At 38.3% G+C, this 12,704-nt stretch overlaps 1 protein-coding gene across 2 annotated transcripts in view; it reads left to right on the forward strand.

Moving 5' to 3' along the window:
• Positions 1 to 8,917: 8,917 nt before the first annotated feature.
• The window catches only part of KDM5A (lysine demethylase 5A), a 97,585-nt gene continuing 93,798 nt past the window's right edge, over positions 8,918 to 12,704 (forward strand). For both annotated transcript variants that reach the window (XM_015061466.3, XM_053225671.1), the window contains exons 1-2: positions 8,918 to 9,550; positions 12,043 to 12,120. In XM_015061466.3, the coding sequence (XP_014916952.2) occupies positions 9,386 to 9,550; positions 12,043 to 12,120 (243 nt within the window). In that variant the 5' untranslated portion in view covers positions 8,918 to 9,385. The remainder of the gene's footprint in view (positions 9,551 to 12,042; positions 12,121 to 12,704) is intronic.

Raw genomic sequence — 12,704 nt, forward strand, 5'->3', positions numbered from 1 at the left:
TTCAAATGAGATTCAAATGATTAAAGTTAAAAAAAAACTTTAATGTTTGTTTAATTTTGAGAGAGAGAGAGAAAGAGCGCACAAGTTGGGGAGAGGCAGAGAGAGAGAGAGAGGGAGACATAGAATCCGAAGCGGGCTCCAGGCCAGAGCCCGACATGGGACTCGAACTCACAAGCCGTGAGATCATGACCTGAGCAGAAGCTGGATGTTTAACCGACTGATCCACCCAGGGGCCCCTAAAATGTTTCTTCTTCCTTTACCATAACATTAATAAGGAGATAATCATTTGAAATATTGCATTTAAAAATCTTTTAGATCATTTTGCCTACCAGCGCCATTGAAAGTGATATAAAACAGAGCCTTGTATGTTATTTCCAATTCTTATGAAATGCTGCCATGCATTATTGAATTAATCCTTTCCTTTATAACTTCCTTTTATATATCTTAATGTTTAAATGAAATATCTTTTAGTCTCTATGTTCAAAATTCTGGTATAAATGTAGCCTCTATTTTATTTTTAAAGGATTTTCTTTTCTTTTTTTAAAATGTTTATTCTTGAGAGAGAGAGAGAGGCAGAGAGCAAACAGGGGAGGAGCAGAGAGAGGAAGACAGAATCCCAAGAAGGTTCCATGCTGTCAGCACGGAGCCCCATGTGGGGCTCAAACTCACAAACTGTGAGATTATGACCTGAGCTGAAACCAAGAGTTGGATGCTTAACTGACTGAGCCACCGATGTGCCCCTACATGTAGCCTCTTAACCAAAGTTCTTCTATATGTGATTTCTTTTTCTTCTCCTAGAATATAATTTCTTCTCCTAGAATACACACTAATTAAATTTTATTATTGGCTTCACTACTGCCTTAGAGTTCCACAGTTTTTGAAAAAATTTTAAACTTTGACGTATTCTTCATATGTAATTGATGATTTTTATTTTATCTCTTCTTCAAGACTAGTGAAAATATGTGCACCTAAAATGCAGGTCTACAGAAATTACTTGTAAATTATCACTATTTTCCTCCCTTAATTAAGGTATCAACAACTACTTTCCAATCAGATTATTTGAACATTCATAGTCTATGTCTATCTTCCCTCAAAGTACCCACAGCTTGTTTGCCCAAGATATTAGCATTATTTATTTGAATATGACTTATATTTATATGACCTTTAATGGATTCTTAATCATCTATTCTTTTGTACTCAGCAGATAATGGATTGTTGTAAGGCAAGGCACAAGATTATCAATAAATTTAGGTGCACTGTAAATTGTTCTGTTCAGCAGTAAAACCATGTATATCCTTCAAAGAACACCTTGTAATTGCTTCTAAAATAATATAATTTGTGGCACCTGACTTAGTTGGTAGAGCACACAACTCTTGATCTCAGGGTTGTGAGTTTGAGCCCCATGTTGGGGGGTACACTCGTTCTTCCCCACTTGTCTCTCTCTCTCTCTCTCTCAAAAGCAAATAAACATTCAAAAAAAATTTAAAAGAAACATTTTAAATCATAGCTTTTCAACCTTTAGAGTTCATAAAAATTGAATCTCTTCCTCCTATACTGATTTGTCCCTGTGGACTACTTAGAGTCTGTCTGCTCAAAACCTATGTAAAAATGTGTCTTTTTAAAAAATGTTTATTTTTGAGAGACAGACAGAGAGAGAGACAGAGAGAGTGCGCGAGCCTGAATGAGGGAGGGGCAGAGAGAGGGAGACACAGAATCTGAAGCAGGCTCCAGGTTCTGAGTTATCAGCACAGAGCTTGATGCCGAGCTCGAACTCATGGACTGTGACATCATCAGTCCCCAAAGTGTGGTCAACAGATCCTTATTTGTCCTCAGGCCAATGTTGGTCCCTGAAGTATCTTCCGAAGTTCTTGAAGTCAAAATTATTTTCATATTAACATTAAAATGCTATTTGCCTTCTTTTTTTATTAAAAAATTTTTTAATGTTTTATTTATTTTTGAGAGAGAGAGAGACAGACAGACAGACAGACAGACAGCGGGGCGGGGGGCGGGGGAGAGAGGGAGAGAAAGAGAATTCCAACCAGACTCCACACTTATCAGCACTGAGCCCGATGCAGGGCCCAAACTCATGAACTGTGAAATCATTACCTGGGCTGAAGTCGGATTCTCAACCGACTGAGCCACCTAGGCACCCTGTTTTTGTTTGTTTTGTTTTGTTTTGTTTTGTTTTTGCCATTGACATTTGCACTGCAAAAGCAGTGGTGGCTAAAACTACTGGTTCCTCAGCATGAATCATGGCAGTAACACCAAACTGTACTTGTAGTCATTGTTTTTACGACACACACACCAATGGTTTAAGAAGAAAAAAAGCCAGTTTCATTTAAATATGCCCATGATGGGGGTGTGGGGGTGGCTCAGTCGGATGAGTGCCCGACTCTTGATTTTGGCTCAGGTTTATCAGTTCCAGCCCTACATCAGGCTCTGTGCTGACGGCGTGGAGCCTGCTGGGATTCTCTCTCTCCCTCTCTCTCCCTTCCTCTCCCCCATGCTCGCTCTCTCTCTCTCTCTCTCTTTCTGTCTAAATAAACTTAAAAAAAAAAAGAAAGAATGCCCATGATGAAGCAGTAAAAATGATTAGTTTTAGTAAACCGTGACTCTTGAACATGTTTTTTTAATAGTCTATGTGATGAAGTAGGAAGTACACATAAAGAAAGCAGTTCTACTACGTACAGAAGCAGGAAGGTTTTCTCAAGGAGAAGCACTTATGAGCTTAATTAGTCACATTTTTCATGTAACACCAGAAGGCCAAACAGATAAACCATGGCTATTTAGATCTAGGTAGTTGACAGACATTTTCTTGAAAATGAACAATGTGAGCCCATTTATTCAGTGGAAACAACTGATGGTATTTGTTGACAATGAAAATCTGAGCTATAAGTGAAAATCATTATTTTGGAAAACTTGTTTCTGTTACTCTGAGTTTGACAGCCTCTCAATTTTCTGAGAACATCAATGGTAATATTGCTATGATTTTTAATATTATATAATTATGTGCATCAACATTAGGAAGATCTATATAACTCAGTTATAATATTGAAATAATATTATCAAAATGACTAATGCATGATGTTACAAAATCATGACTGAGTAAAAAATCCACTCAAGGACAATGTTGACTACCATTTTAATGTAACAGAGTACAAAAAGTTCATTGATAAAGTTTTAGATTCCATATTGCTAACCTTTAAGAAATTACAATTATCAGGGTGCCTGGGTGGCTCAGTTGGTTGACTCTTGATTTTGGCTCAGGTCATGATCTCACAGTTTGTGGAATTGAGCCCTGCATTGGGTCTGCACTGAGTGTGGACCCTGCTTGGGATTCCCACTCTCTCTCTCCCCACCCCCCCACCCCTCTCCCCTGCTTGCGTGCTCTCTCTAAAATGAAAAAAAAAATGGAAAAAGTAATTACAATTATCTGAAAGGGCTAAATATTGAAAAAATACTATTTCCTTTCCAACTACATATCTGTGTGATGCTGGATTTTTTCCCATATATTTCAACCCAAACAATATATCCCAAAAGATTTAATACAGAAACAGGTATGAGAATCCAGCTTGGTCTTACTAAGCCAAACATTAAAAAGTTTTTCAAAAAATATAAACTCAAGCTACTTTTATCACTAAATTCTTTTTAGAAAAAATATTTTATATATATATATATATTAACATGTGTGATGGTTAATTTTATGTGTCACCTTGGAGGGTTTTTTTTTGGATGAGGTTAACATTTAATCAATAAACTCTGAGTCAAGCAGATTTTTCTTCATAGTGGGTGGGTCTCATTTAATTAGCTGAAAGCTTGAATAGAACACAAATCCAGCCTCCCCAAGCTAGATGGAATTCTCCTGCAAAGCGCCTTCAGAATTCATCTGAACCATCTTCTTTCTTGGGTTTCCAGCCTGCTAGTCATTGGAGTGGAACATCAACTTTCCTAAGACTCCAGCCTGCTAGCCGACACTGCAGATTTTGGACTTGCCGGCCTCCATAATTGTGTGAGCTAATTCCTCATTTTCTCTCTCTCTATCTCTCTCCATTCTATTGGTCTTGTTTCTCTGGAGAAAGCTGATTAATACAACATGTAAGGGTTTATTATTTATTATTATTATTATTATTTTTAATAGTCTACTTACTTAGAGAGAGAGTGCTCACATGTGAGATGGGGGAGAGAAGGAGAAAGAGGGAATCCCAAGCAGGCTCCATACTGTCAGTGCAGAGCCTGACACAGGGCTCGATCCCACAAACTGCGAGATCATGACCTAACCTGAGATCAAGAGTCAGATGCTTAACTAACTGAGCTACCTAGGTGCCTGGTTCTCAATAATTTTTAAGAGTACAAAATGGTCCCGAGACCAAAAAGTTTGAGAACCACTGGTAGAAAGTATATTTGAAATGAAATAGCCTTTCCTTACAAATTTAGTAATTTTTAATTTTGGCTCTCAGCAACTTGCCTTCCTTCAATTAGTCTGAATTTATGAAGTTTTATTACGTTTTTTAATAAATTCAGAGATCACAGCCTAGCTAGATGATTGTCAGAGTTGGATATTCATTTTATCCTATTCTAGCACCAAGGACAGCAAATTTTGTATAAAACATAATTTTTTAATATTATTTAATTTTTTCTCAAAAGTTTTTAAGAATAGCTTAACTACTGAAAACAGCACCTGTAAACTACAGCTATACCTAACTGTTCTTCCCTGAGACCCAAGCACTATTGACAGTCAATATTAACATACTACGTGCAGAAAGCCCTCATTAGAGCTGATTAACCATGGGCAAAGTAATGTTGAAAAAGAAAACCAAAGATGGAGGCATCACAATTCCAGAATTCAAGCTATATTATAAAGCTGTAATCATCAAGACAATATGGTACTGGCACGAAAAAACAGACAAATAGATCAATGGAACAGAATAGAGAACACAGAAATGGATCCACAAACATATGGGCAACTAATCTTTGACAAAGCAGGAAAGAATATCCAATGGAATAAAGACAGTGTCTTCACCAAATGGTGTTGGGAGAACTGGACAGCGACATGCAGAAAAATGAACCTGGACCACTTTGTTACACCATACACAAAAATAAACTCAAAGTGGATGAAAGAGCTAAAACGTAAAACAGGAAGCCATCAAAATCCTATAGGAGAAAACAGGCAACAACCTCTTGCAGCTTGGCCGCAGCAACTTCTTGCTTGACATGTCTCCAGAGGCAAGGGAAACAAAAGCAAAAATGAACTTCTGGGACCTCATCAAGAGAAATAGCTTCTGCATAGTGAAGGAAACAATCAGCAAAACTAAAGTTTTAGTTTAGCAAAACTAAAAGGCAACTGAGAGAATGGGAAAAGATATTTGCAAATGAGATATCAGATAAAGGGTGAGTATCCAAAATCTATAAAGAATTGTCAAACTCAACACCCAGAAAACAAATAGTCCAGTGAAGAAATGGGCAAAAACCATGAATAGACATTTTTTCAAAGAAGACATCCAGATGGCTAACAGACACTGAAAAAATGCTCAACATCTTATCATCAGGGAAATACAAATGAAAACCACAATGAGATACCGCCTCACACCTGTCAGAATGGCTAAAATTAACAACTCAGGAAACAACCGATATTGGTGAGGATGCAGAGAAAGAGGAACCCTTTTGCACTGTTGGTGGGAATGCAAACTGGTGCAGTCACTCTGGAAAATAGTATGGAGGTGCCTCAAAAAATTAAAAACAGAACTACCCTACGACCCAGCAATTGCACTACTAGGTATTTATCCAAAGAATACAAAAATGCTGATTTGAAGGGACACATGTACTCCAATGTTTATGGCAGGACTATCGACAGTAGCCAAAGTATGGAAAGAGCCTTTGTTATGTAACATCGACTGATGAATGGATAAAGAAGACACACACACACACACACACACACACACACACACACACACGATGGAATATTACTTGATGATCAAAAAGAATGGAATGAAATCTTGACATTTGCAACAATGTGGATGGAACTAGAGTGTATTATGTTAGGCAAAATAAGTCAGAGAAAGACAAATATACAATTTCACTCATGTGGAATTTAAGAAACAAAACAGATGAATATAGGGAAAGGGAAGCAAAAATAAGATAGAAACAGAGAGGGAAACAAACCATAAGAAACTTTTACAATAGTGATTCTCAAAGGGATGGGTATGAGGGGTGAGGATGGGTGATACTTCTGGAGGGGAGGATTAGAATCTCATGTGGGTAAAACTGGATAAGTTTTTTCCATCCCCAGTAGAGATATTCACTGTGTTTCTCTTATAGACTCACTGCTAAAGTGACTGCTACAGATTTTTCAGGCATATTAAGGCAAATAAATGATTGAAGATAATCACTGAATGAATTTAAATACTAGGGAGACAGTTTAAAGTACTAGGTAAGTATACCTTGAAAGATCAAAAGTAAGAGAAACAAAGCTTTTAGGAATTTGTGTTTATTCTGAGGATCAATCAAGGCTTTGCTGCTCTGCTGGTAATATAAAAGCAAAACAATTATACTTTAATTTACATATTTAATGATTATTTCAGTGTTACTTGGTTTACTTAGAATTTCATTATTTCTGTTGTGAGTAATGTGGATTTTCAGATTTAAATAGTAAAAATTTGATTTTTAAATCAGATTTTATTGTGACTCATTATAATTGTGTGTGACGAATCACACTTTTCTCTACATCCCTTTGCAATGTGATATTATTGTTCTTCCCATCAAGATATGTAGTCCATTTCACCACCTTCTCAAATCTGGACTGGCCTTATGATCTGCCTTGGCCAACAGAATATGACAGAAGTGATCTTGTACATTTTGGATCCTAGGACTTAGGCCTAGGCTTCCATTCTCACACTCCCAGAATGTTAAGACCATGTTATGAAGAAACACAGTCTATCCTATCGAGGATGAGAAGTCATGTGGAGAACTGAGGCTTCCCAGCCAACATCCAGCACCAACTGCCAGATATGTGATGAGGCCATAGTGGATCCTCCAACTCCAGTTAAGCTGTCAGACGCCTGTAGCTGCAGAAGTGATCCCAGGGGAACCATGAAAACACCGGATTGCCAACCCACAGAATTGCAGTAATAGTTTTCATTTTTAGCCACTAAGTTTTTTTAGCCATTAAGTTTTGGGGTAGTTTGTTACATAACAAAGGCTAACTGAAACAAATGTTTGTGTATGGGTTTGAGGCTGGTGGGTGTAGTAACTGGGCATTAACTTTTACGGATACTATAAACAAATGATGGGATATCATATATGCCACACCTTAGTAGAGTCTTAAAATTTGTTATATGTAAATGTAGATGAGGCAATGAAACACAAAGTAAATTTATTGGGTGAATCCACCCACTCATTCAACAGATACTTATTTAACAGATGTTTATTGCATACCTTCTATACACCAAGCACCATTCTAGGAATTGGGGCTACAGTGGTCAATACAACAGACTTGCACCTACCTTCATATAGTTTACAGCCTGAGGAAGAATGGCAATGAAGAAATTCCAAAAAGTTTGATAAGGAAGTACAGGTTGCTGTTGGGTAAATGACGCTAGAAAGTTAAGGAAAGCTTTCCAGAGGAAGTCATATTTAAACTGATATATGAAAGATGAGTAGGTCAGAAAGGGGATATATGAAACTGTGGGGTGGGGTCAGGAGAGTACAAACGTGTTCCAAACAGAGGAAACATTATCTGTGGAGGCTCAGAGATGAGAGAAGGCACAGTGCATTAAAGCCACCACAAAGCTTGGGAGTAAGGTGGCAAATAAGAAAGGAGTTTGAAATCGTGGAGTTTGGAGATGAGGGGACAAGGTGTATTCTGGATTTTAGACAAAGCAATCTGACAACTGAATGGAATGGGATTTGAGGGGGGGTAAGAACTGAGCTATCATAGTTCAGGTGAGAGAGAACTTAAGATAGTGATACGCGAGGATGAAGATACATGGGTGGGTTTAAGATTTTTAGGTGAATCTCTAGACAGACTTGACACCCAATAGTACATAGTAAGGGAGGAGTTAAGGATTAGCTCTAGATTTCTGGCTCAGGCAACTGAGTAGGTGAAGTCATTCACGGAAACAGGAAACACTGAAAAAACAGTAGGTACTTGAATTGACGACATGGGGTTGTCTCGCAGGTAGCTAGATGTATTGGTTTCGAAATCAAGAGAAAAACCTTGTCTGAAAATACAGTTTTGGGAGTTATCAATCACAGTTGGTAATTCAGGTCCTGGGGTAGCCGAGATTGCACAGGGAGTATGAAAAAAAGCCCTGGAAAGGAAGTCTTCCTTACAATAAATATTTAATACTCGAACTACCTTTTCAGTTTCTTCTTTAGTTCTTTCTACGTTATTTCCTACAATTTGGAGTAAGTGGAGATGTACACTGGCACAGAAACTTTTGACAAGCAGGATCAGAAGGTTTGCCAGTCTTTACAGCGTATTGAGAAAAGTTTACGAAGCGTGTGGTAGTAAAGTGCTTGTTGTTGAGATGACTTGGGGTTGTCAATTGCTGGAAAAGGAAGGTCAAGAGCGGTGTCTTCCACGAAAAGCAATTCCTAGACGGTGACTAAGGCCGGCTGGCAGGATTTGGGGGACAGATTCGATCCGAACCTGTTGTCACGGAGATGAGGCGGCTATGGAGTGGCCAAGGGAGATTATTTGGAAGAGATACTAACAGTCAAAATACTAAAGAAAGAGCCAGATGCTGAAAAAGCTGATTATATGGAAAAAGACAGGTACGTTAAAACAAGCCGCGATGCCAGGACAGCCAGATAGGCTCGCGGAAAGCAGGTCGAGTTTGTTTCCGTGTCATTTATACACAAAGGGGAACAGAACCCTCCTCACCGGAAGCAGAACCTCTGCCCTCTGGGGCATTACACATTCCTCCGCGCCGGAAGAGTGCGCCCCTCCTGAGCCCTGACTGCTTTCTCCCCGCCAGTATCTTTCCTGAGGTGAGCTCGTGCGACCTTAGGGGTGTGCCGCTGAAAGTCGTCGGACAGCGCGGAACTTCCGCAGACAAGGAACCACACCGGATTGCCGGCAAAGGGAGGAAGAAGAAAGGCGAAACGACGAGGCTTCGCCTTGCTGCGGAGGGATTCTGTTTCTGTGGTGGCGGAGGGATTTGACAGTACATTAACTTCCGGAAAAGTCCTGACCCAGAGAGGAAAAACCCCGAAGGAAACAATAACAAACGAGAAGAGGAAGCGACTGTGGGGTTCCTGTGTTGAGCGGTTCTTGCCCGAGAAGATGAGCTTCGGCTCCTGTCAGGAGACGTGAGAGAGTTCGGTGGGCTTCAGTGAGCCTTTCTCCACCTGTTCCCCCACGGGGACCCCCCCCCCCCGTATTGCCATGGCAGGCGTGGGGCCGGGGGGCTACGCGGCGGAGTTCGTGCCCCCACCGGAGTGCCCAGTCTTTGAGCCCAGCTGGGAGGAGTTCACAGACCCGCTCAGCTTTATCGGCCGCATCCGGCCTCTGGCGGAGAAAACCGGCATCTGCAAAATCCGACCGCCCAAGGTACCGGAGTCCGAGGAGAAAGGGAAGGGAGAGTGCTTTAGCTTTACTTTTTCAGTCCTTCTGTCCTTTCATACTTACTGTCTTTCATTTCTCAACAGCTAGAAGCTAAGTTTGTAGATGTTCTTGCCTTGGTTTCTTTTGCAGTCTTAACGTAGGAAGGTCTGAGCCTGCGAGTGGTGTCCCAGGGGCCTTTCCGCCTAGAACTTGGGAACTGGTAGTTTTCTTGTTTGACTGTAGGCAGGGGTAACAAAAGACTTCAGGCCTTTCGTTGGTCAGGAAGGTGTTTGAAGTTTATGACATGGCATGTCTTATCCTCATGTACTGTACTCTCTTCTTATGGTGCTATAGTAAAAATTGCCTTTGAATTGGTTATTTCTTTAACCAAGTCCTATTAATGCTTAACTTATTAAATATTTGGAGGCCTCATCTCAAGGCTAAGGTTTCTTAAACGGTAATCTGAGATGTAGTTGTCCCCTAGGATGATATTACCAAACAAGAGCCCTAGACTCTGTTGTCGCACTGAAAAAGTCTTCCCAGGGGAGGAGAAGGAGCGGCATTTATTACAGAATTTTGAGGTTTAAGAGGAATTGGTCAGTAATAGATGTGGAAGAAAACGTTGGATCTTTTGACATAGGAACCAAGGTTCAAAGATTTATCAATTGCAGTTACTGCAAATAACTGTTTGCCTATAGTTTTTTTATAATTCTCAATCTTTAAAGTAAGGAAAGCAGGTACTCCCCTTTGGGGGGAATTAGTGCCCCAAGAGGTTGAGTGATTTGCTCAAGGTCAAAAGCTTTTTTTTCTTTACCCATAAGACCAACGTTTTCCAAATGATGTTCTTGGTCCACCTGCGCCAGGCTCAACCAGATGCTTGTTAAAATGCACATCTCTAGGCCTCATTCCCAGACTAGAATCAGTTTCTGGATGTGGAAGTTCTAGAACGTGTTTTTCTAGCAAGTCCTCTAGCAACTTAATGCACATTTAAATTTGAACTGTTGCCTTCGGTGCTTCTTAAAGGGACACTTTATGTTTTGTCTACTAGTTATAAGAATAAAAGATGAAGTAGTTTTATGCGTGTTGCATTTGAAAAGTGTCTGTTCTCACCACAGACTACCACAGTAGTGTGTGCACATAGAGAATAAAGAGTTTAAGATGGGGGGGGGGGAGGAGGAGGAGGGATTTAGATAATAAACCTACAGATTATTTCACTTAATATTCTTTGAAGCCCTAGGAGGTAAATAACGTCTTGTTTTATAGGTGAGACAGGTCTGAATAAGTTACATAACTTATTAAATATATGATCTTGGGCATGTGGCAAAATAGATTTTGAACCTAGATCAGTCTGATTCTGAAACCCAGACATGCTACTAAACCTGTTTATGCTTAATGAATTTGATTAAGGTTTATAGACTATCAATCACAAGCAAAGGATTAAAAGCTATTGCTATGATCAATGATGGGCATTACCATCCTCCAAAAACTTCATTTAACTGTTTACCTATCAAAATTACCTAATACTAGCAAAACTTTAAGCACTGAAATTTTTCTCAAACAACCATATTTTCATCTACTTTGTTGCCATTTATGAATTAGAAATTGTATTCAGGGTTCCTTTAGGTAAAAAAAAAAAATACATGTTTTTTATTACTAAAAAAAAAGAAATAATATATCATCTCTTTGTATGTCGTATTATTACTAAAAATAAAATCTTGTTTGCAAGCAGAATTTAATTTCTATATTGGTGGATTTCTTTAGTTTCCAAGGTAAGAACAAAATACTTGACTACTTCTCATATTTTTAAGTAGATTTACTCTTATTTAGGCCAAATCAAAGTATTTTGTATAGAACCCTGCTCAAATTGTGCTATCTCATTTCAGTTACACCACAACTCCAATCAGGAATTGTGCTTGTTCTGTGGATTTGCTTACTTTTTTTTTTTTTTTTTTTAATATTTGGGTGCCGAGAAACCAGGCTTTGAACAAAACATTTATGTAACATAACATAGACTGTAAAGTGCTGTGTCACATTACATATGAATAAAAAAAAGATATCCAATTATATAAGTACTTTAAAAATGATTTTTTAATCTTTTACCCTTTTTAGTTTCTTTCAAATTCTGTTTTCTTTTTAATTTGGTAAATTTAGATGTTTATTAGACACTGTATTGTGATACATGAGCTCACTGCATTCCACTTGAGTAATTGGGGAAAGCATAATATTGGGTTATAGAGTGGGATTGTTGAAATTTGAGGAGGGTTTATAGATAAAGTAATTTTAAAATTAGAATATGATAGATAAGTGATTGGAGGTAAGTAATATTAAAATTATATCACCTAAAGAATGTTACTCTTTCTGTTTCTACAGTGAAAAAGACTTAAAGTTGACCTGCTGTCATCATGATTTGTGGCTACTCATCCTTTAAATTAAGGGAATAAATAATAGATTCTTTCTTTATATATCAGTATGTTTAAAAAAAAAATCTTTCTCTTTAGGATTGGCAACCTCCATTTGCATGTGAAGTAAAAAGCTTTCGTTTCACTCCCAGAGTCCAGCGCCTGAATGAACTTGAGGTGGGTGTTGTGTCACCATTTCTGCCTCCTGATTCATTGTTTATGTCAGGGCTCCAGTAGAGAACTTTGAGAAGCTTATGTACCAGGGCTCAGAATTAATGTTAATTGAGATTGAATGGAAGGAAGTTTCTGATAAAAACACATCATAAAAAGTAGTTGTTATAGTTTTTCCACTTAAATGGGATTATGGGAAGCTATTTTTTTTTTTTTTAATACAGGAAACTGTGTTTTTCATAGTGGAAATATCCAGTACTTACCTGCAGAGACCTGGAATTCTCAAGTTCTGTTTCCTTTGGCACTTACTATTCTATGAAAATTTTATGTTAATGTTGGAAGATTCTGTTTCTTGAGGTCTTTGGAAAGTAGGTTTTAAAATTTTATCAAAGGTTTTCAAAGGTTATATTTGGCTTTAACAGAATTTTTCCAGGACTCTTAATCTGATTTATTAAGATTTCCCTTTAAATATTATTTGTCTCTTTTATGTTTTCTAAATTGAAGTCTATTTAAATATTATTATTTTTCCTGTCTGCTGGATTATCAGAAGATACTTCGGTGTGGTAGAAAACTGTTTCAGAGTACAAAAG

This window comes from Acinonyx jubatus, chromosome B4 (genome assembly GCF_027475565.1).
Source record: "Acinonyx jubatus isolate Ajub_Pintada_27869175 chromosome B4, VMU_Ajub_asm_v1.0, whole genome shotgun sequence".
Classification (NCBI taxonomy): Eukaryota; Metazoa; Chordata; class Mammalia; order Carnivora; family Felidae; genus Acinonyx; species Acinonyx jubatus.